Source organism: Rhamphochromis sp. 'chilingali' (assembly GCF_963969265.1).
Source record: "Rhamphochromis sp. 'chilingali' genome assembly, chromosome: 11".
NCBI classification, from domain to species: domain Eukaryota; kingdom Metazoa; phylum Chordata; class Actinopteri; order Cichliformes; family Cichlidae; genus Rhamphochromis; species Rhamphochromis sp. 'chilingali'.
Window position 1 is genome coordinate 13,790,439 of NC_137938.1, and position 21,459 is coordinate 13,811,897.

General features: G+C 42.1%; 2 protein-coding genes across 5 annotated transcripts in view; one reads left to right on the forward strand and one right to left on the reverse strand.

The window, feature by feature from the left end:
- Positions 1-1,777: 1,777 nt before the first annotated feature.
- On the forward strand, positions 1,778-15,887 carry ctnnb1 (catenin (cadherin-associated protein), beta 1). The gene is made up of 17 exons (XM_080896420.1): positions 1,778-1,952; positions 8,511-8,561; positions 9,048-9,275; positions 9,363-9,616; positions 9,705-9,943; positions 10,210-10,411; positions 10,530-10,674; positions 10,800-10,903; positions 11,026-11,160; positions 11,355-11,558; positions 11,976-12,134; positions 12,311-12,430; positions 12,703-12,853; positions 13,470-13,591; positions 13,716-13,776; positions 14,891-15,141; positions 15,433-15,887. Exons 2-16 carry the CDS (start codon positions 8,549-8,551, stop codon positions 15,103-15,105), a joined length of 2,352 nt encoding a protein of 783 aa, XP_080752546.1. The 5' UTR covers positions 1,778-1,952; positions 8,511-8,548; the 3' UTR covers positions 15,106-15,141; positions 15,433-15,887.
- The window catches only part of ulk4 (unc-51 like kinase 4), a 108,528-nt gene continuing 102,907 nt past the window's right edge, over positions 15,839-21,459 (reverse strand). For all 4 annotated transcript variants that reach the window (XM_080896417.1, XM_080896419.1, XM_080896418.1 and 1 more), the window contains one exon: positions 15,839-17,755. In XM_080896417.1, the coding sequence (XP_080752543.1) occupies positions 17,695-17,755 (61 nt within the window). In that variant the 3' untranslated portion in view covers positions 15,839-17,694. The remainder of the gene's footprint in view (positions 17,756-21,459) is intronic.

A 21,459-nucleotide genomic window follows, 5' to 3' on the forward strand; every position in this document is an offset into this window, starting at 1 on the left:
GCTATATATAACAGTGAGTGGCAGCAGTAATTGTCACTGTGGTTTGAAAGCTATTCCAAATGAAATCAATCACACGCTGGTACTGTAATTGTCTGTGTCGCAATCAGATGACACAGGGTGGAGTCATTTTAGGTGATGCGCTCATATATTGTGTACGTATTGGCTCTGTTGTTGATTTCATTCCCATGCATCCTATTCAGGGACACTGCATTGACTGTTTTCAATTGGAGTTTGGCTTTCAGTAACCTATTCCACCCACGCACTGTAAATAAAGGTTAATGAAATAGCCTGTAGGCAGTTCACAGGAAAGGATTTACCTTTGTTTGCCCATGACATTGCTACCTGCAGAATGAAGGGGTACTGAAAAGGTACATTATCTGCTTTCATAACGTGGAGATTAAGGGACCGAACAGTGAGTAGAGGACTTGCAAAGCATATTTAAATTTCCTATGTGGTCTATCCACCAAGTTACTTATTATTGAGCCAAATAGAAAGTGATCTGAAAATTAACAGCCACAACTCTGTGATCTCAGAATAAAGGAAAGATCAGACTACTCACTTGAAGGACCTTGGCGATGCCCATAGATCACTAATAATTTTAATGGCTGAATGTGCGTTCTAATGGACTCAGGAAATATGATTAATCTAAGTCTACAATATTTATAAGAAGTAATTCTGTTATAGCAATGCCCACATTGTTTGATCAGTTATGACTTTAATGTGATTAATTGGCTGATCTCATATTTTTTCCAACTTAAATATGAAAACCACATTAATCACTTTTTATATTTTCTGCATATGTGAGATTTGGTGGTATTCACAAACAAGTCATGAGCCTTCCAGACATCACTGAACAGAACACAGGAAAGCCAATGAGAGGTGTTCCAACTTGCCCAGTGAGGTCTGTTTTATGCCCGGGGACATAAGCAGTTTCATAAAAGAAAGACCACAAACATTAGCTTGTTTGTTGAGCATTTAGTTTACAGCAAAGTACAGCAAAGCCAGCACCTCGTGTCACATATATCTTACAATCTTTTGTTAAGGAAACTAAGAAAACATCTCACTGACATTTTCTTTACATTACCTAGTCTAAATGTGTGTTTTGTTTGCCACAATTTGTCTCCTGACATTATTTAAAATGCAAAGAAACCAACAATGGCTTGGGCAAAATGCGGATGTTGTCTCTCTGAACATATATTGAATTAGAATTTGTCATTTTGTCTAATTTAATTCGTTTTGATTTCTGTTTTGTGTGTGTGTGTGTGTGTGTGTGGGGGGGGGGGGGGGCGGGGTTGTTGTTTTTTGGGTTGTTTTTTAAGTTGGTTTGCTCAATTTTTCCATTTTTTTTTTTGGTCTTTTGAGCAGGGACCTGGTGATGGTAAGAGCAATGAAGGCCTTCATTTCTCAGTCTGTATAGACAAAGGTGACAAATGTATGACTTTGTACGCTAAAGGAAATTATCCTATGTTTCCAGAGTCCATGAGATTTAACTCGGGGGAAAGGAATCGGATTTCCCTTTTCGAGTCAGCCGGAACTTCATTCCATTGTGTATTCATACTCGTGCAGATGTGGAATTTGGCTAGCTTTACCCTAAAAAATAAAGTATTTATCACAACCAACGCGTGTAGCTATCGAGCTTGGTAAATATATACAGAAGTGCGTAAACGTCAGACGAAATAAAGATAAAATATGGCTTCAGTTTCTACTTTATCCGAGCTCACGGCAGGATATGGGTGCACTCGAGGTGTTCTCCGGTCTATATAAACATGCCGCCATCTTACATTTTCCAGTCTCTGCTTTTCCGGCCAAGTCGGTTTCAGTTGCCTGTGGAGGGAGCGGACGAGGGCTCCCCGCTGACGCTCGGCTTCAATTTTTTCCTCGACTTTTTCCATTTCAGAGTATTTTTTTTACTCTCCAGGACCCGAGTGGACGGACTTGCTGTGTTGACAAGGGTAGGCTTCAACATTCAAACTATCGGCACCACTCAGTTTCTGTCTTTTCTGAATGCCAGCAGGAATGAGGACTGTTGTTGTGTGTGGACCGGCCGGGGGATGCTGCTGCTGCTGCCGCCGCCGCAAGCTAGCGAGCGAGCGAGCGAGCCCGTCGCTCTCGCGGCATATATTGGGGATATGCCAGCCACCGCCTAATGGGAACATAACTGTTTTACCGACGACACTGGTTGACTCTTTAATAGCACGTGGTTTGTGTTCGGCATTATAAGCAGTTGTTTACAATAGCCAGATTTACGCCACGGATCAATTGCCGCCCAGTTATTTGGAAACCGTAAGTGGGATTTCGGGAGTTCACGACGATGGCGTTTCCTAGCGTGTTTTAGTAGTTTACGTTAGCAGATGTTAGCCTAACTATTAGTTGGCTACATTCCACTATTCTGACTCATGTTTGCTCGAGTTGAGTGTCGTCTGTGGGTCGTTTGTTTTTTTGTTTTTTGCAGCTGCTTTAGTTTTAACAGACTGAGCTGAAGATAAAGATGCAACCGGTCTGAAAGCTCGGTATACGGTGGATTCCGTTGTTTTATGGCGTAAAGTTACTCGTTAAAGTTGCGAATGACGGTTAGTCGGGGTATGAAACACGTAAACGTTAGCGCAGATGTTTTGTCTGAAGTTTTAGTGCGTATTTTGAAAAACTTGGTTTAAACCTGGTGTTAAGTAAAGCCGATTTCTGGTAGAGTGGTCTATCTTTAAGAAAAAAATAAGTCGATTTTAAATTGTTTAAAAAAAGTTTATTTTAGGTCGTGGGCTCCAGTGTGTTTTCCACTCGTCCTTTTAAACAAAGACCGAAAAATTCCTCCCAGCCGTGGTGCTTTGGGAGGAAGACGAGGAGGAGCCAGAGTGTGAAATTTGAGTCAGTGGTGTTGGAGCAAGAAAGTCAGAGGCAGCCAGCAGCTGTGGAGGAGGAGGAGAGGGGTGGGGGCAGCGGCACGCTTACTTGGACCTTTTTGGATAGCGGCTCTCGTTAGATTTGCGTGAAGTGTTCAGGTTTTAACGGGGTGCCAGAGTGGAGCTGGTAGGAACAGGGACAGGCGGGTGTTTAATGAGGAAAAGTTGGGACGTCATCCTCCCCGACACAAAACGGCTCCCCAGCCTTCTGTGGAATAAAAGCTGTCCGTCCAGTGCGCTGCGGAGGCGGCACAGGTGCTGGCTTGGAGGTGTGTTTACATACCATTAATGGAGGTTTAATTTTTCAAGAAAGACTGCTCACAAAAGGATGTTGTCGTCCAGCCGCTCCAGATTTGTTTTCCTTTCGTTCACGTGAAACTAAACTGGTTTTATTTTGAATGCATCCCTCATCTGTTTTTCTTGAATTTGTTGAACGTTTTCTCTCCTTGTGTACTTCTGCGGTCCCTCGGTGAAATCCCCGACCCAGTACACAGCGGAACAAATCTTACAAACCCGTCATCTCGTCAGCAACATTTTCTTCTGACGACGCACTGAAAATTTTAAGCTGAAAAACGTGGGTGTGGGTTACATACGAGAGCGGTAGTGGTTTTGAGGTCATCCACTTGACTATACGGCCTTTCCAGTGGCATTGCCATGACCTAATATTGTACTTTTTCTGTCTGTCATTGCCGGTCTTTGTGTTTGTCTGAGGTGGACTTAAGCGCGCTCGTTTAATAAACGATATTACTGATCAATTTTCCATAAACTTGCGTATGTGATGAGACACTGAGAGGAAGTGATTGCACGCTCTGTACACACTGCGCCCTATTTTACAGCTTGAATTGCGATTGTAAATATTAAACGAACTAATAGGGAAAGTAACCCAAATTCCATGGGTATTTTTCGTGTTTGTCCACAGGCGTCCATCACTTTTCCGGTGATACACAGAAAAAGCCCTGCAGCGGCTGCAGGCATTCTTGCATTGTTGGCAGGCAGCAGTGAGTGCTGCTGACCCTGCACATTATGTGCTAAGCCGGTGGCAGCTCCCATCTTTCTGCCTGTGCCGATAATACAGCTTGTTTGGGTCATTTACGCATATGGATGCATTGAACTATTTTGTTTTGTTTTGTTTTACTTGTTTGTTTGTTTTTAACGTAAGTGCATATGCAGGAGTCAGATGGGTTTGCCTAATTTGTTGTCTTGTATTTAAGAAAGGCATTTCTTTGAAAATACAAAAACTACAAATTTCCATGTTGAAATTTTTTATGATTATTAAATGGCAGGGAAATAAATTAAAGCCACTGTCCTTCAGAAGCAAGAAAAACTGAATGTTTTTTTTCTTCTTCTAATGACATCATGTCACTGGCCTCTGAGCTCACCTGAAGTCCCCCCCTGGGGAACAGGAAATGGGATTAATTGGCTGCTTTGAATTTCAGTTGGGGACAAATGGATATGATTTGGTTTATTTAGTTTTTCACAAATGAAGACTGAAAAAGACTGAACAGGGTTCCAGACAGTGACCAAAAAAAAGAGTAAATGGGTTGTGTTGGTGCCCCACCATCACAGGATGTGACTGAAGAGAAAGTTTCCACTGTGATAAGCAAATACCTTTCGTACAGTGTACTGTGGGGACTGCAGCCCCTTCATTGTAGCGTCTTTAAACTTGATACCCTAGTCCAGACCACAGGGACAAGGTAAAGACCTAAACAGTGAAATGGAGAGCAGCGGTATGCAGTAGGGTCTTGAATTAAATGGACACGAACAAATATCTGTTACTAGTTTTTCAATTCTTTTCCCCATTGCATTTGGACTATATTTGGCTGTGTGTTCTCTCAGTACTTTATCAACAGAGCGAAGGCCAACAGTTATAAAATGTGGAACAAGTAGGTACTAACACCCATGGATGGCTAGAAGCTCTGACTACAACGCACAGAAACTTGATGTTTAGATTAATGTTATGGAAATGTTCAGTCACGTTTTGACTGTGTCAGTCTTTACATCAGTGCAAAAGTAGGGCACCTGAGTTTCAGTGGCATGCAAGGTTGATGAATATGCTGAAGCAAAGAAACCCGGTGTGAATAAATCATGTAGAGTTCGTAGCGCCAGTATTACCAGATGAAATTTTCTCATTGTTCAGAAAAATATTTTTTGTTTTTGTTAGTGACATTTTACAAGGTGCCACAGTGGACTTTCGTAGACTAACTAGCGGCTCACATCTTGATTTATTTGTTGGTTAGGTTTCTTTGTGAACGCTGTCAGTCATCTGGCTTAGTCCCTCTTCCTCACTGAGATGCCTTCGGTGCAATTAAGAGCTACATGTGGAGACGTCCTGCTGGTTCAAAGAGTTGAGGTTCTGCCATGTGAAACAAATCAAGTCCTCTCTTGAACACTTGTTCTTTAATTCCCTTCACTCATTTCTTTATTTTTTTATGCACCATAAAAATTAAGCAATATGGCATTCAGATCTATTTGGATACTCAGATCTGCTCTCTCTCTCTGCAGTGACTAGAGGCAGCCTGTTGGAACAGTTTGTTCTCTGGCCAGCTCCTTAAAACAATGTTTCACTATGTTATGTCAATTAAACATTAATGAACATTGCTTCTCTTTTTGAGCAGCATGTTTTCTCACTATTTATCAGGACAGTGTCACAGTCACTGTTCCCAAAATCAGTCCTGTGCTGCAGCAGTCTAAACCTTGTTGTTTGAATGTTGACCTGGAACCTATCGTAACTTCACCAGCGCATGATTCTCGATATTTCTGTTCTCTTTTCTGTGATATCTGCCTAGAAGACTTATGGAATATAACTTCCTCTGTTCCTTCAGCTCTCTTGGGGTACATAGAACTGAATTTATTCTGTATACGTACTGTATATTACACAAGACAGTCATCCGACTCTGGTGACTAGTGTGTCACTCATTTGTCATCTGGTTTCAATTTTGTGGCTTTCAACTCCACCAGGCACGACTACATATTGGATTTCACATCTGACTTCAAAGAAACCTGTTCAGATTTTTGTGGCCGGTTTGAAATCTAGGAACGCATACTGTAATGATTTTTTTTTTTTTTGTTGTTCTTTATAGTGACTTTAGGGTAAGGCTGCCATTTGTGAACCACAGTTTAATGCCAGACTTTGCTTGTTTAGCCCATCACAAAAAACTACTGGCTCAGTTTCCAAAGCCAGTTGTAAAGAACCACTTTTCCACCAGTGTGAATCATAAATTGCTCCATTATGTGCTTTGATTGTATGTCTGATTTGTATGGGATATGTGGCTCCCATTAGGAGCAAGCTGGGTTATGTGAGGGCAGGACTACAATGGCGGGAGGATGGCGTGTGAACAGTGAATTTGAGTTGGTGCCTTTGTGGTTAGAAGCAGCAGTCTTGGAGCATGACTCAAGATCAGGTTTTAATGATACAGCTGAGCTAAGGTGGTGTGGTTGAGGAGGAAAGTAATTCAGAGCAGTAGTTTAACTGTCCTTGAGTATATTTGCATGTTGGCAGCCACTGAACCCAAGCAACTCCTACACACTCACTGGCATTCATACTGGACTGCCTTTTTTTTTGTCTGCCACTGCTGCGAATTTGTCTTCCATTTGGCCTTTTGTCATCTTTTTTTAGCATAACTTGCTGGGAAGAAAAGCTATTAAACTCAAGCTTATGGTGATGTGTTGCTGTTTTTCTTGCTTGATTTTAAACTAGGTATTTTTAGCAGAGTGTATATACAGAGTGTATTATGTACTTTTTGGGGCACTTGTACACAGAGTACAATCTACAAATATGTGTACATCTAGATGACTAGAGAGTTGATTAAAAACAACCCAAATTCTCTACTGCTGTCAGATAAATACAGTCCACAGGCCTGTAATCAAAACGTGTGTGTGTGTGTGTGTGAGTGTGTGTGAGTGAGAGAGTGTGTGAGAGAGAACTGCCCCCTAAAAGATTAGATCGTAATCAACAAGAAGAATCTTAGTTTTAAGGTTTAAAACAAGCTACGGTATGTTGGTTAGTCCACCGAAAGTAGCATCATTCAGACACAAACATTAGTCTTTAATCAGCTGATTCTGTGGTTATTGGATTGTAATTAAATGATGAATTCTAGCCTGGGATCATTGAGAGGAAGAAAGACTCGAAGGTGACTTTCTAACTCAGCAGAGAGTTGTGTTAACCTTCTTGCTGGTGTCCATGACACAGTCATCGGCAATTTGTTAGTATCAGTAATGGTGTTTAAAACGTTATTTGTATTTCTCTGTAATGTAGTACATTCATAACAATGTTATGACATTTTCTCCCAGAAGTGGAACTTAAAGCCGTCTAATGCTCTGCAGAAATGAGCTACAACTAGAAAGAAAATCTTTCCTTCATATATGACTGTCACTGGACATTAGTTGACAAAATACAAATAAGTAGGCAAACTATGTCAAATATTTTTTGCATTCATTTTAAATATTTTTTTCAAGAACTAAATCTGACACACACCTTTTGCTGTAAGGAAAGCTTGCTCACAATTTGAGTAATTTGAAAATCTAAAATGTTTTTTGTGAAAAATTAGGTTACTTTGATTAGCACTGTTAGTTTGACTGACCTAAATCTGCAGTTGTGTAAAGATTGAAGTGACTATGTTGAGTCATGCAGGAGAGAAGGGTGTGCTTCATGTGGACACAGCTTCCAGGTCTGAGGGTGAATCAAACACTGAGGGACTGAAACATGCCTTCTTTCTAATGGCCACCAGGGGGAAGAGACTCTGGTGGTAACAAGACTTTGTTTATCTATTTTTGTTGATGTAGTTGAGGAAATGCTATGGTTTTAACTACCTGTGCTTTCTTTACCAGAATTAATTTATGGCTTTGTGCGCCTCTGGTATTAGAGCGTGCCTGAACTTATGTGGTGATTTGAAAGGGATTTGGTCTCTCATTTTTCTGCTCCATAACCACAGGTGTACTTTTGAAAGGGTTTCATGAAAGGATTTGAGACTCCATGGATACACAGCCCCTGTTTATGTCTCATTTTAGCAGATATTTTCTTAGGTCTTTTCCCCAGTCTCCATTTTATGCTTTCCTGCCATAACATTTATCTTCGAGTATGAATTGAAAATGCCTCTCTCAGTTTGCCGTGCTTTTTTCCCCCCAAATTAATCCCCGTTTGCCTGCTCTACCCTTCTCCTGCCATTGCCAGTGTTTACTTTCCTGCAGAGCGTTTCCAGCTTCAAAGCAAGTGCAGGAATGTGAATGCCCCCTCCCACCCCTGCCTCCTTTCTCCACCCAGTGCTCTACTTCCCCTGTCCTTCCTCACCATTAAATGTAGCTGCCACCAGTTGGTAGCAGCTACATTTAATGGTAGCCTTGTGTGTGTTGCTGTTTGCACGACTGGCTTAAAAGGGAAGAGGAAACCCAAGAACGGGAGGAGACAGGAAAGAAAGCACTGGAAAGTCACTTCTCTAGACTCTATTTTTTTTTTAAACTTCTATTAATTTCAGTCTAATTTTTTTCTCTGCGTTTACATCTGCTGTGGTCTTGTATATGTGTTTAATGTAAAATGGTCGGTGATTTAATGGCTGTGAATGGTGTAGAGAAGGTAGCTGCATAGCTGAAATTTTTTTTTTTTTTTTCCTGTTACAGATCAGGAAGCTTTGTCAGCCACGGTTTGAGAAAGGAACATGGCTTCCCAGGGTGAGTTTGAGTCCCCCTTAATTAAGTTCCCACCCTTTGCTTCTTCCTCAGTCACACATGCAGTGTATTAAACTTTACAGCAGACCAAAATTACAGCTTGGCTTGGTAGAGATTTATGTTGCCATTAAAGCACGCTGAATTAGTTATTGATTTCAATTTGAAACTTGGGGCACATGTAAAATCCAACTTCATGCTTCAGGAGTCTTTTACTGGTAAACCCTACTACACTGAATTATGAAAACACTGGAAAATAATAGTAGGACAGAAATCTATTCACTGCAGAGGCTATTAACCATTGCTGATGCACTCACCCTGTGACATCAGCACACCACTGTTATTACTTTTAAAGTCAGCCATGTCTTTGAAAAGCTCAAGCCTTTGACAAAATTGGATAGTTGGAATTAATCACTTAAAGTCTGTAACTCTACACATCCTTTGAAATTACAGAATAGACCTTTTGTTGAATGCATGCTTTTCTCTTTCCAGCTGATCTGATGGAACTAGACATGGCCATGGAGCCAGACCGTAAGGCAGCAGTCAGTCACTGGCAGCAACAGTCCTACCTGGATTCAGGCATCCACTCAGGGGCCACCACAACTGCTCCATCCCTCAGTGGGAAGGGCAACCCTGAGGAAGATGATGTTGACAGCAACCAGGTCATGTATGAGTGGGAGCAGGGTTTCAACCAGAACTTCTCCCAAGAGCAAGTACAAGGTAGGTTATAATGCTGGTGATCTTTTCAAGGAAGGTCACAGGTGACCCGTTTGCAAATCATACAAAGCTGGTCTTGTTTGCTTTCAGACCTAGATGGTCAGTACGCCATGACACGTGCCCAGCGGGTTCGTGCAGCAATGTTCCCAGAGACTCTTGAGGAGGGCATGCAGATCCCTTCTACACAGTATGATGCAGCAAACCCCACCAATGTCCAGAGGCTGGCAGAGCCGTCACAAATGCTCAAACATGCTGTGGTCAATCTGATCAACTATCAAGATGATGCTGAGCTGGCAACAAGAGCAATACCAGAGCTCACCAAACTTCTCAATGATGAGGACCAGGTGAATATGTTTGTGGCTCAGAACTGTCTCAGAAGTAATTTTGTCCTCTTTGATATGATTCGCTAATGTTAGTTTTCATCCCTTCCAGGTTGTAGTAAACAAAGCAGCAGTGATGGTTAACCAGCTTTCAAAGAAAGAAGCTTCTCGCCACGCTATCATGCGCTCACCTCAGATGGTATCTGCTATTGTGAGGACCATGCAGAACACAAACGATGTGGAAACAGCTCGCTGCACTGCAGGAACACTGCACAACCTTTCCCATCACAGAGAGGGACTGCTGGCTATCTTCAAGTCAGGAGGAATACCAGCTCTAGTTAAAATGCTGGGGTATGTAGGAGGAGAGTGGAGGCATACTTTTCCCCCTTCCCCTCTGGGTCTACATTTGTCTGCTGTACTTAAGCTCACCAGTGCATGAAGCAGAGCAATGTTTTGATCAGAGACAAGGAAATCATCACACCATGATTTTTGGCCAAAGCTGACATGAAGAAATTGTCTCAGTTCACTGAGACTGTGGAGAGGAAGGACAGCAGAGAAACTTCATCTGTATATCTGTTAGTAATTTTCCAGTAATTGAGTAATCTTCTCTTCTGCAGTTCACCAGTGGACTCTATCCTGTTCTATGCCATCACCACCCTCCACAACCTTCTCCTGCACCAGGAAGGAGCCAAGATGGCTGTTCGTTTAGCTGGCGGGCTACAGAAAATGGTGGCTCTGCTCAGCAAAACCAATGTCAAGTTTCTGGCCATCACCACAGACTGTCTCCAAATACTGGCCTATGGAAACCAGGAAAGCAAGGTGAGGGGGCTAGAAAGGTGTTGAGGCAAGAAACTGACTCATGTACGTCTAGACTGCAGCGTGTTACTCTGGATTTGACACGCAGATCAACATATTTGTTTGCTTTCTGTTTGTGTAGTTGATAATCCTGGCCAGTGGTGGCCCCCAGGCACTTGTCAACATCATGAGAACTTATACCTATGAGAAGCTGTTGTGGACCACAAGCCGTGTCCTCAAGGTTCTGTCGGTGTGCTCCAGTAACAAGCCTGCCATTGTAGAGGCTGGTATGTTTTATAAACTTGCAGTACAGAAAACTCAACACCACAAAGTTGAGATCGTATACATTTTGAAATGTATTTTCTTACCATGCGTATGTAAACACTATGTGCCCTTGATTTCCTTCTGTTAGGAGGCATGCAGGCTCTGGGACTCCACCTGACAGATCCCAGCCAGAGACTGGTCCAGAACTGTCTCTGGACTCTCAGGAACTTGTCAGATGCTGCCACCAAACAGGTGAGGCAAGCTGCCCCATTACCAGTACCTGTGTGTTAATCATTAGTTTCAGGCTGTGAAATACATCAGAAGACATTTAAATTGACTTTTTGTTGATGCTATTTATCAATCCTTATACCCAGGAGGGAATGGAGGGTCTGCTAGGAACTCTGGTGCAGCTGCTTGGCAGTGATGACATTAACGTGGTGACCTGTGCAGCTGGCATCTTGTCTAATCTGACCTGCAACAACTACAAGAACAAGATGATGGTGTGCCAGGTGAGCACTTTATTTATTTTTTGCAAAGGAAAATGTAAAATTTCTATAATACGAAGTGATGTGTTTTAACTAGCAGTTTTTCTCATTTAAAAAATAAAATATATATAAAAATTTAGTTTTAAATCTGTATTTAAATTATAGGCCCAGATTTTCTGCTGCATTCACAATCTGCCACCTTATTTGTTCCTCTCTAGGTTGGAGGCATTGAGGCGTTGGTTCGCACGGTGCTTCGGGCTGGAGACAGAGAAGACATCACAGAGCCAGCTATTTGTGCCCTGCGTCACCTCACTTCTCGACACCAGGATGCTGAGATGGCACAGAACGCTGTCAGACTGCACTATGGCCTGCCTGTAGTGGTCAAATTACTGCACCCGCCATCACACTGGCCACTCATCAAGGTACACACAGAGACTTGGCAGCAGCACTCTGTAAGCAGCTCTTCATAATGCCAGCCACTCGTGCTGCTATTCATTTAGTGCAGTGAAAATCACTTCACTCTTAACTATGTTTTGATGCTAAAATAATGAGCTGAATATTGTAGGCTGTCATAAACATGTCAGTCATTTCCACTGTTATATTACATGTACTGATAGACAGGAAATAATTTTTTTTTGTTCAAGTGCAATCAGCTTGTTTAATAATTGACTTTAAGATGAGAAATTAAGTTGAAATAATATTTTTCAGTAAATCTGTCTACAAATATACATCAAGACAAAAGTTTTCTGTATGGTTCTGGATTATGGGTGGCTAATGCGTAACCTGAGAGTGACATTAAAATCGTGGCTAAATGACACATAACTGTGTTCTTCTGTCAGGCTACAGTTGGTCTGATCCGTAACCTGGCTCTCTGCCCTGCAAACCACGCCCCTTTGAGGGAGCAGGGCGCCATCCCCAGACTGGTTCAGCTGCTGGTCAGAGCACATCAAGACACACAAAGACGCACCAGCATGGGAGGCACACAGCAGCAGTTTGTGGTAAGAGCGCACATACTCTCATCATTTCAATGAATTCACACAGCTTTAATAAATACCAGTCCATGGTGCCTGGAATTCACTGAGAGAGCAGTAGTTCTCAGTACTACCCGGTCTACTAAGAAGTCTGTAGAGAGAGATGCTGCAAGTGCACTGATCTTACGCTGTTTGTTTATTAGGAGGGAGTACGTATGGAGGAGATTGTGGAAGGGTGTACAGGAGCACTTCACATCCTGGCCAGAGATGTCCACAACAGAATAGTCATCAGAGGACTCAACACCATTCCACTCTTTGTACAGGTCAGTCTGCAGATTTAATCTCAAAGTAAAACAATATAATTTAACCAAGATTACGGATGATATTTTTAGTATTGAGATTAATTTGTTTGAAGCTTGTCTGGATTAAACAGGAGAACTGGGTTAGAAAAATGATCCCAGATAGAGGTTGTTTGGGTGGATGCATGAGGTGGTTCTCCAGAGGGAACAAATTGTAGTATCATGAGGCTGCATCTGTGGAGGCTCAGTATTTTATTTATTTTTTCACTAAGCTGTTGGTCTGTGTTTGTGTGCAGCTGCTGTATTCTCCCATTGAGAACATCCAGCGTGTAGCAGCAGGCGTCCTGTGTGAGCTCGCTCAGGATAAAGAGGCCGCTGAGGCCATCGAAGCTGAGGGAGCCACTGCTCCACTCACAGAGCTATTGCACAGCCGCAATGAAGGAGTTGGTATGTACCCAAAACACTCATTTACACAACGCTATCAGTCACATAATAGCTGCATTTAACTATGCAGATGTTCAGAAGTGCCAGTCTAACTGTGCAATGAGGGGATTTAATTGGATAACACGCTGGCACTTGGAAATAATTGTTTGTGTTTTCCTGGAAGACTCTTTAGTGTGATGTGGACCTAAAGTGGCATCTTGAAAATTTGCAGCTCTAGCGGTTCAATGTAGCTGCTGCTTTTTGTTCAGTAACTCTCTTTTGTTCAGGCTCATCTGCTATCATGCAGAGACGCACTGTGGGCTTGTGTTGTAGCACATGGTTGAAGAATCTAAGTAGGAGCCAAGCTTGCTCTTAAAACAGTTATATTTATGGTGACAACTTCATTATATTGTTGCATATATGTAAATGTCACAACACTTGGATCAGTGTAGTCCAGTCTCATGTGCAGCCTGGGCCTCTAAATGATGCGGAGAACGCTAGTTGAATAAACTTTCTAGTCATGGGTAATACCTAGTCTCTTTTGTTAACCCTGACAGCTGTATTATGGCTGTTTTAAGTGCTTTTGTTTTTAAAGGCTAAAAATGTGTTGGCTAAGCAGTCATGCTTCCATCTTTCTCAGCCACATACGCAGCAGCAGTTTTGTTCCGTATGTCAGAGGACAAACCTCAAGACTACAAGAAGCGCCTCTCTGTAGAACTCACCAGCTCGCTCTTCAGGACAGAACCAATGGCCTGGAACGAGGTGCGACACACTTTTACACAAACTGTGTAATGCTTATTTACATTGTGTAGTCAGTTACAAAGACATGCACATGTGTTTGTGTAATTGAAACTTTGTCAAATGTTTGCCATGTGTTGCTCTGCAGACAGCAGATCTGGGTTTGGATATCGGAGCTCAGGGTGAGCCTCTGGGCTACAGACCAGAAGGTAAGTCACTCATTTGACACTTGCAAGCAAAGCAGAAGACAAAGGCTTCCCAACTATTACTGCAGTCAAGATAAAAACAGTTGAGCTAATTATCAAACTGGGGATGCTCTAAATGCCTTCTTTGGAAGTCTTTGTACATCTGTGGGCTTAATTTATTATTAAGTTGATATACTCATCTTATCAAAAATGTGATCTGATCTTCATCAGAGTCAAAATTACAGATACGCAATCTGACACAGCTATTACAAATTTGTGTGTCACTAATGAACTTGAAAATATGACTTAATGAAGTAAACCACTTGACCAACAACTTCTCTAAAGATCTACTCGGGGTCGAGATCTTCTAATGAGCTGACACTTAGTGTTTGAGTGTTTCATCTTGACCTAACTGATGATGCATGACCTGAAGGAGGTCTACTGTTAGATATTAGCAAACTAAAAACAGTTCATGTTCCTCCTCAGTGTTGTGCAGCTTTATTATAAACAACTTCAGGAGACATCAGATGTAGGTTGGTGCTGTTACAGAAGCTTCTAGCAGTTTTTAAATTTAAGGATCCACTTAAATGTTCCAGTCTGCACCAAGTGATTCCTCAGCATGTTCCAGAAAGACATGAAAAGTGTGTTACTACTTCAGTCAAATTGTTCAAAATGGTCTTTAATTCTGACCTGGCTGAAGATCAGACCATCTCTTTAATTATTACCGGCGTCCAGGATTTTGGACACTGTGCCGATCAGTAGGCTAGAGGGCAAGCTGGCGTTGGTTTTAATTTGCAATGCTCTCCAATTCTCCAGCAGTAACAGCTTTAATTGACTCTTCGTCAGCCAAATGAAAACAGACTTGATGTTGATAGATTTAGAAAAGGCCCTGGCTACTGCAGATGCATTCCTGTTGGTGGAAACAACTAAACAGTGACCTGAAGCACAAGTTTAGCTGAAATAAGAGTTAACAGCTTTGGTTTGATTTGGTCTGCTGGAGGGTTGACCGTGTGCTGTGTTGATTTGCAGTGTTACATTTCAGTGATCATACTACTGTGTGTCAGCTTGGTTTGTTAACTTGCTTCTAACAACTGCTCTGCTTCACCTGCGTCTCCTCCATCCATTCCTCCTCCACCAGACCCAAGTTACCGTTCTTTCCATTCGGGGGGTTACGGAGGGGACACAATGGGTATGGAACCCATGATGGATCATGACTTGGGTGGAGGGCACCACCCTGGCCAGGACTACCCCCCTGTAGAAGGGCTGCCTGACCTGGGACATGCCCAGGAACTGATAGAGGGCCTGCCACCTGGCGACTCAAACCAACTGGCCTGGTTTGATACCGACCTGTAAATACCAAGACCAACATTACACTACACTTTCTACTAGGTAAGATTTACTTGGTACCCCCAACCCCCAACTCTGTGGCCTCGTGTCAGCTGAACAGAGTGGTGTTCATTTCAGAGGTGGTTTCTGGATAAAGAGCCCGAGGACTGGGGGAAGTGTCGGTTTACTCCTTGTGCCTGCTGCATGTTCAGACTGCTCCAAATTACAAAGCTGTGTGATGTGGTGTCTGTGAAGTTACTTTGACTTGTATTTGATCTGTATGTGTGGTCCTTCACCCAATGCCTGCCATGCCTCCTCCCCACCGCTCATTTCTCTTCTGCTCTCCCCTTGCAGCTGTATCATGTGATCTGGATGAACCTGCATCGTGATTCGCCCATATGGAGGAGGCGAGGTTTCAGAAGTGCCTGAAGATGACTCAACAACAGCAAGCAGAGTTTCCCGTCTACGGGGACTCCATTGGGACAAACTAGATTTGAGTGCGGTTTGGTTCTGGTTTCAGCCTGATGGGGGCTGACCTCAAATCCTGACATGACACACAGATTTTTCAATAATTAGTTTTCAAATCCCTTTTAATGTAATTTTTTTTTCATTTTTACTTTATTTTTACTTTTTTATTCCGTTTTCCTTAAGTCTATAATGGTACAACTGAATCTAGCTTGCTTTTTCCATTATTCTGAATTATGATACTCATCTCTTGTTTTTGCAGTCCCTTGTATTTTCAGTCTCTGGTAGTGTTGAGTTATTATTTTTATTTTATTTTTATTTTTTTTTAAGTGGTAATGCTCCATCCAAGTAAAGGATCTGATCACATTTTAAATGGTGTCCAAACACTAAAGTTAATCAGTTGAATTGTATTCTGATGATCAAGTGTAACATTGTGTAGCTTTTGTATAAAAACATGAATTGGAAATCATGGTCCAAATATCAAGCTATTTTCTTGCTTTAAAGGGAGACACTGATGTCTCTGCTGTTCCAAAGGGGGTGTAGCTGACCTAGCTGGGTGGGAGTGTCTGAAAGGACAGGGGTGGAGGAGGGCTCCTATTGGTCTGCTGTAAGTGGGTGGGGTAGTGAGAGGAGCTGGTTGCTGTAGCCTGCTGTGTTCTGAAACAATAAAATGGACTGTCATTTCAACTGTATGCCTTTAAGTCTCATTTCTACTCAAATCAAGGATTAACATGAGACACACTTGAAGTCGTTTCAGGGAGCAGGGGTATCAAACATAAGGCTTGGGGCCAAGAATTGGCCTGACAGACACACATTTGGCCCACCAGACAGCTTTGGAAATTGTAGAAGGGCATAAACCTTGGACCTAACTATTTTATACATTTTAGTTTTTCCTGCTGACAGACCTCCTGCGTACTACACTAAAAGATTTTCATTGTTTACAAAGGTTCCACAGTGAAATGAAATGGGGCCTTCTCTGAATATAAACCCAAACAGTTGGACTTCATGTAGATGTGCTGTTGACATTGCATTTTCTTATGTTACAGTATCTCAGAGATTAAATGTGTAGTGCAACTTCTTTACACTGACAGGAAGGGCAGTTTCAGTGGTCAGACCCACTTTAGATCAAAGTGGGCTGCATGTGGCCCACCATGTAAAATGAGTTTGACATCCCTGGTCTGGAGCCTGCTGCATTAGTTTTACACTTATTGACGGGAAGGTGAGGAGAAACTGATGTGCCAGCAGTCCACCTGCTGTGTGTTCACTGAGACTGTTGAAATCTACTTAAACTGTGTACAGTGGCAAGTTGGGTCCAGCTTTAATGCGATGAGTCAAAGTTGCAGAAAATTCAGTGTGCTGTGAACTAAAAGCCTGCTGGTGGTGTCCACGTGTGGATGTCTAGGATGGTGGTACATGGACAGCTGAGGTAGCTTAAGGACATATTCAATGACTAAGCATAATCTTTCTAACATGACCTCTACCTCACCTATTTAACCCGACTTCATCCAGCTTGGAACATTTAAGTGTCATTCTTTCATTTTAAGTTCAAACACTTCTCAGTAATGGAATATTTAATTATGCAAAGTAATTATATCCAGTTAAAAAAATTGGGAATGTAACAGTAGGCAGAGATCAGGTATACACTGGATTATACACAGGAAAATGACTTAATTAGAATGATATGACCTAACTTGTGTAAAAGCAGACATGGATGATTTATGCACAACTCAGTTGATGTGGTGAACCACTTTGGTATTAATGGTTTTTCACGGCACTAGTCTGCTACAAGTAAACAGAACAACTTCCTTTTTAGTGCTGGAATACCAACAAAAAAGAGTTTGTAGATGTCGCCATTAGCTTCATGTTATTACAAAGTAGAAATCTATGACTCGTGATGGCATGCGTGATCTAATATTCTGTCACTGCTGATGACACGAGGTGTGTTGACACACTCAGAGGTCAGTGTTGTGATGCCAATGACAGTCTAAATTAACACTCATGCTGTAATCCTGTGAAGTTTGATGAACATCAGATGCATGTTTTGATTGCCCTCTCAAGACATTTTAGTGACACTAATATTTTTTGCTGCCACTGATCCAATTTGAAATGATGACAGTCATATGGAGGCATGGCTGAATGCTCTGAAAGCTTTTAGGATTCAGAGATCTCTTGAAGGATATCAGCAGCCAGGCCAGTGACATCAGTGTGATACCTGTGATGGGGAAACATAAAAAATGAGTAGTATTACTGGCATGCTATCTATCCAGTGATAATTAACCGTTGATGAGTGCAAACAGCTTAATCAAAGACACAATTACAATAAAATAGATCAGGGTTCTTAAGCATGCTGAGCAATGAAACAGGTGCAGCCACTTAGCATGGTACTGAGTGGACTGAATTAGTAATTAGACTACTACATTTATTTCTGCTCCGCAAACATAAAACTTTACATCCCAATTTCAGCCCACATGAACCTGTGCTTATTAAATAGATATTTTATGTGTTCTGTAGTAAGACAATTAAAAAACATATACAAGTGTATAAATAATGATTTTCACAATTCTGTACAAACATACATCTATATATGATCATTAAGACTTGATGAAAACATCCAATCTGCCCAGGCCCCTCTAGGCTGTCTATAATTTACTCCTGCTCTCCCCCTCTTATCACCCCCCTCCCCCCTCCACTTACTCCCAGGTGTCTTTGGGGGCAACCTGACAGCCAGGCCAGAAGAAGCCCACCCACCCCTCTTAGTTAATTAAAACCTACATAATTAACCTAATTAACACATTTCCCAGAGGCCTCGGAAACCCTTGAAAGTTTGTGGATCTGGAAAACATAAATTGGGTCCATAAAAGTTTTAGGACAAACTTTAGAGTTTGGTTACTCATTAAATCCTTGCACTCTTAACAGTCTCAAATTGACACAGCTGCACAGAGAACAGCGGAAAATAAAATAATTGGTTTTAGATTACAGTATCGCATTAGCCTCACACTCTGCTTACACCAACATGTGGGATGTCTGCTGTGTGGAATCTGTGTGCTTTCCATTATTTAAGAAAACAAACAAACAGAAGAACTCATCAGAAAGAAGACAATCATCTGCAGTTCCTTTAGCGGTAGACTCACTCACAACTCAACCCAAAGATTATTGTTGTTGTTGTTTTTGTTCAGATTAAATAAACAACTAAATGATTTCAAAAGGTGAGTCTAAGAGTTTCCGCTGCCTTCCATTGCTCCTGCTGTGCTGTCAGTCCCACTCTGTCCTCTTACAGTTTTGATTCTGCACTGATTTCTGTAGAAATGCAGCCCTTCAACTTGAATTTCTGTTTGGGGAAAATGACAAAGCTGCAGGGAGCCAAACCTCATGAGCAGAGTGAGTGGTTGGCAACAATAGTGCTGATCAGGACTGAACAACAGCAAAATTTAAAATGTGGTTTGCTGGCCACTGGAATTCACTGTGTTTGTGGCAAAAGTCCTCCCTCTGACACCTCAAGATATCGTATTGAAAGTCACTGCTGATAATCTAATCCCGGGGGACAAATGTATGGTGTACAAGCCATTTTAAATAACACAACCAAAACACAATACACCTTTGTGCTCAGACACTGCAGACTCTTCTCTGGAGCTTAGCCAGAGATCCAGATAATGTGCTCTCTCTGCACAAGCCTGAGGTCCAAGCTAATATCAGATGGGTATGTGGTAAGTGTTCAGAGTGGGACTCCCATGAAGCAATCTAAAATTAACCCGAGTGCTGGAAGCAGTGCAGAAGTGCATGGAGATGACTTTGAATGGTTAACAAAGGAGGCTCGCCAATTTTAAATCTGTAAACTTTTGCTTTTCATGGGTGAAGTATTTTCTCTTTAGCTGCTTAATTCAACCCAGAGATTGATGTGATCAGCCCACCACTACATTTAGAGACTTTCAAGGAAGATCAGACAGCTTATTATTCTTTTAATGGTACCGCATGTGTACACTGCAGCTAGTTTCACCATGTTAATGTTTGCATTTTGATAAAATTCTGAATGAATGACCTCAGAGTGTGTTTGTAGAAGAGTTGTGCAGTTTTCTGATCTGTCTTTGTTGTCTGAGCAGATATTACTGAGGCTTTGACTCACTGAAAGCAGCATTAACTAGGTTTATGTTGAGAACCTCAATGCTTTTTCTTCAGGAACGGGGAGTATACGCTATTGCTCCTCCCCACCCTTCACCCTTGGTCAGGCTTGAGGTTTTGAAAAGGCATTCCTCAGGTTGCCATGGCAAAGTGTGAATGACATCATTTGGGTTAGGATCTTAGCCCAGACCTCCCCTCTCTCTTTTCCATCCTTCTTCCGTCTGCTACCTCGGCGCCAGCTCCTCTCATCCTCTCAATTAAAACCTCTCTTCAACCCTTCTTCCCATCCCTTTCCACTCCTCTTCTCTCTCCTTGTAACTCCTCTCATCTCCTGCCCTTTCTCCTAAAACCTCTGCTCCCCTCCTCCTCCTGCTAAACCAGTGGGAGGGTGCCAGTCTCTGCCACTTCAAAGGCTGGAGCTGATCTGTGCTTTCATCTACCAAAGAGGGACAGGAGAGTGAGGAGATGAGGCGAGAGAAGAGAAGTGGGAGAGCACAAGAGGGAACGAAAGAAAGAAAACCAAGAAAAAGGAAAGAAAATTGTGGAGAAAGAGAGAAGGAGGAGGAGGAGGAGGAGAGGATGGTGACAAAGGGGGAAGAAAAGGGTGACCAAGGAGAAAAGAGGGAGGCGGGGAGCACAGAATAGGAGAGGCCTCTATAGCAGGGCAACAATACACCTTCATTATTGATCTGACAGGGTGTATGTGTGATTGCAGAGAGTTTGTATATAAATGAGAATAAAGGACTCTATTTGCGTGTATTCATTGTGTGTGGATGTGTGTGTGCATGTGTGGATGTGTGTGTGTGAAAGGTTGCTAGTCTCATACATCAGAAGATCAAAAGAAGCACGGTCACTACGGTGACAAAAGCCTTGGCCCTATGAGGGGAAACACAACTGGCTGACATACTTATAAAAGACAGCCAGATGCAGAGATGCAGGTGTGCACATGAAAACATGCACTCACATACACACAAACTCCTTCATATGGTAAATATAAAAGAAGTCATTATTTTACATATATGAAAAGGCGGGTGGAGGCGACGACTGTATTTGTATTAATACTGACCCATAGAGTGAAGCATGGGACATATATACAGTAAAACATATATAAAAAACACATATATAAAAAAATATTTTATAATTAAAGATAAAAGAGGGCTGTTGGAGTTTCAAAACTGGTGTTTCTTTAAAAGAGAGAAGTGCAGATTATGTTTCCTGTCCCTGGTAACAGATGTCAAGACTTAAATATACGTTTTTAATAGTGTACATATTTCATCTCAGAGCTTTTTCTTGCCATTAAGCTACCCTGCTCTGTTACAGGCGCATGTCCTGTCAATTAACTAGACAAAGATCAGTTCTGACATGCATGGAAATAATAAGACGTGGGAATGGGCAGTATCAAAATCCAGAATCATTTGTTATTGGTATGTTTGGAGATTTGGTCTCAAAAACAAAATAGGAAAGCATGGATTACATAGCCAGATATACTGCATGCACTCACAGACTAAAGAAAGCTGATGGACTCTCTGTGTCTCACCTTTCTGTCAGGTGAGACTAAGAGCAACTTGCCATGATTGCTTATTGAGCAGAGCCCTAACAGAGGGAGTCGCTTCATCAGGGAGGAGGGAGAGTAGCTGGTGTCTTTGACAGGCTGCTGTCACGTAGGCTGAATAAAGGAGGGCAACTAAAGGTACAGTGGGGCAAAAAAGTATTTAGTCAGCCACCGATTGTGCAAGTTCCCCCACTTAAAATGATGACAGAGGTCAGTAATTTGCACCAGAGGTACACTTCAACTGTGAG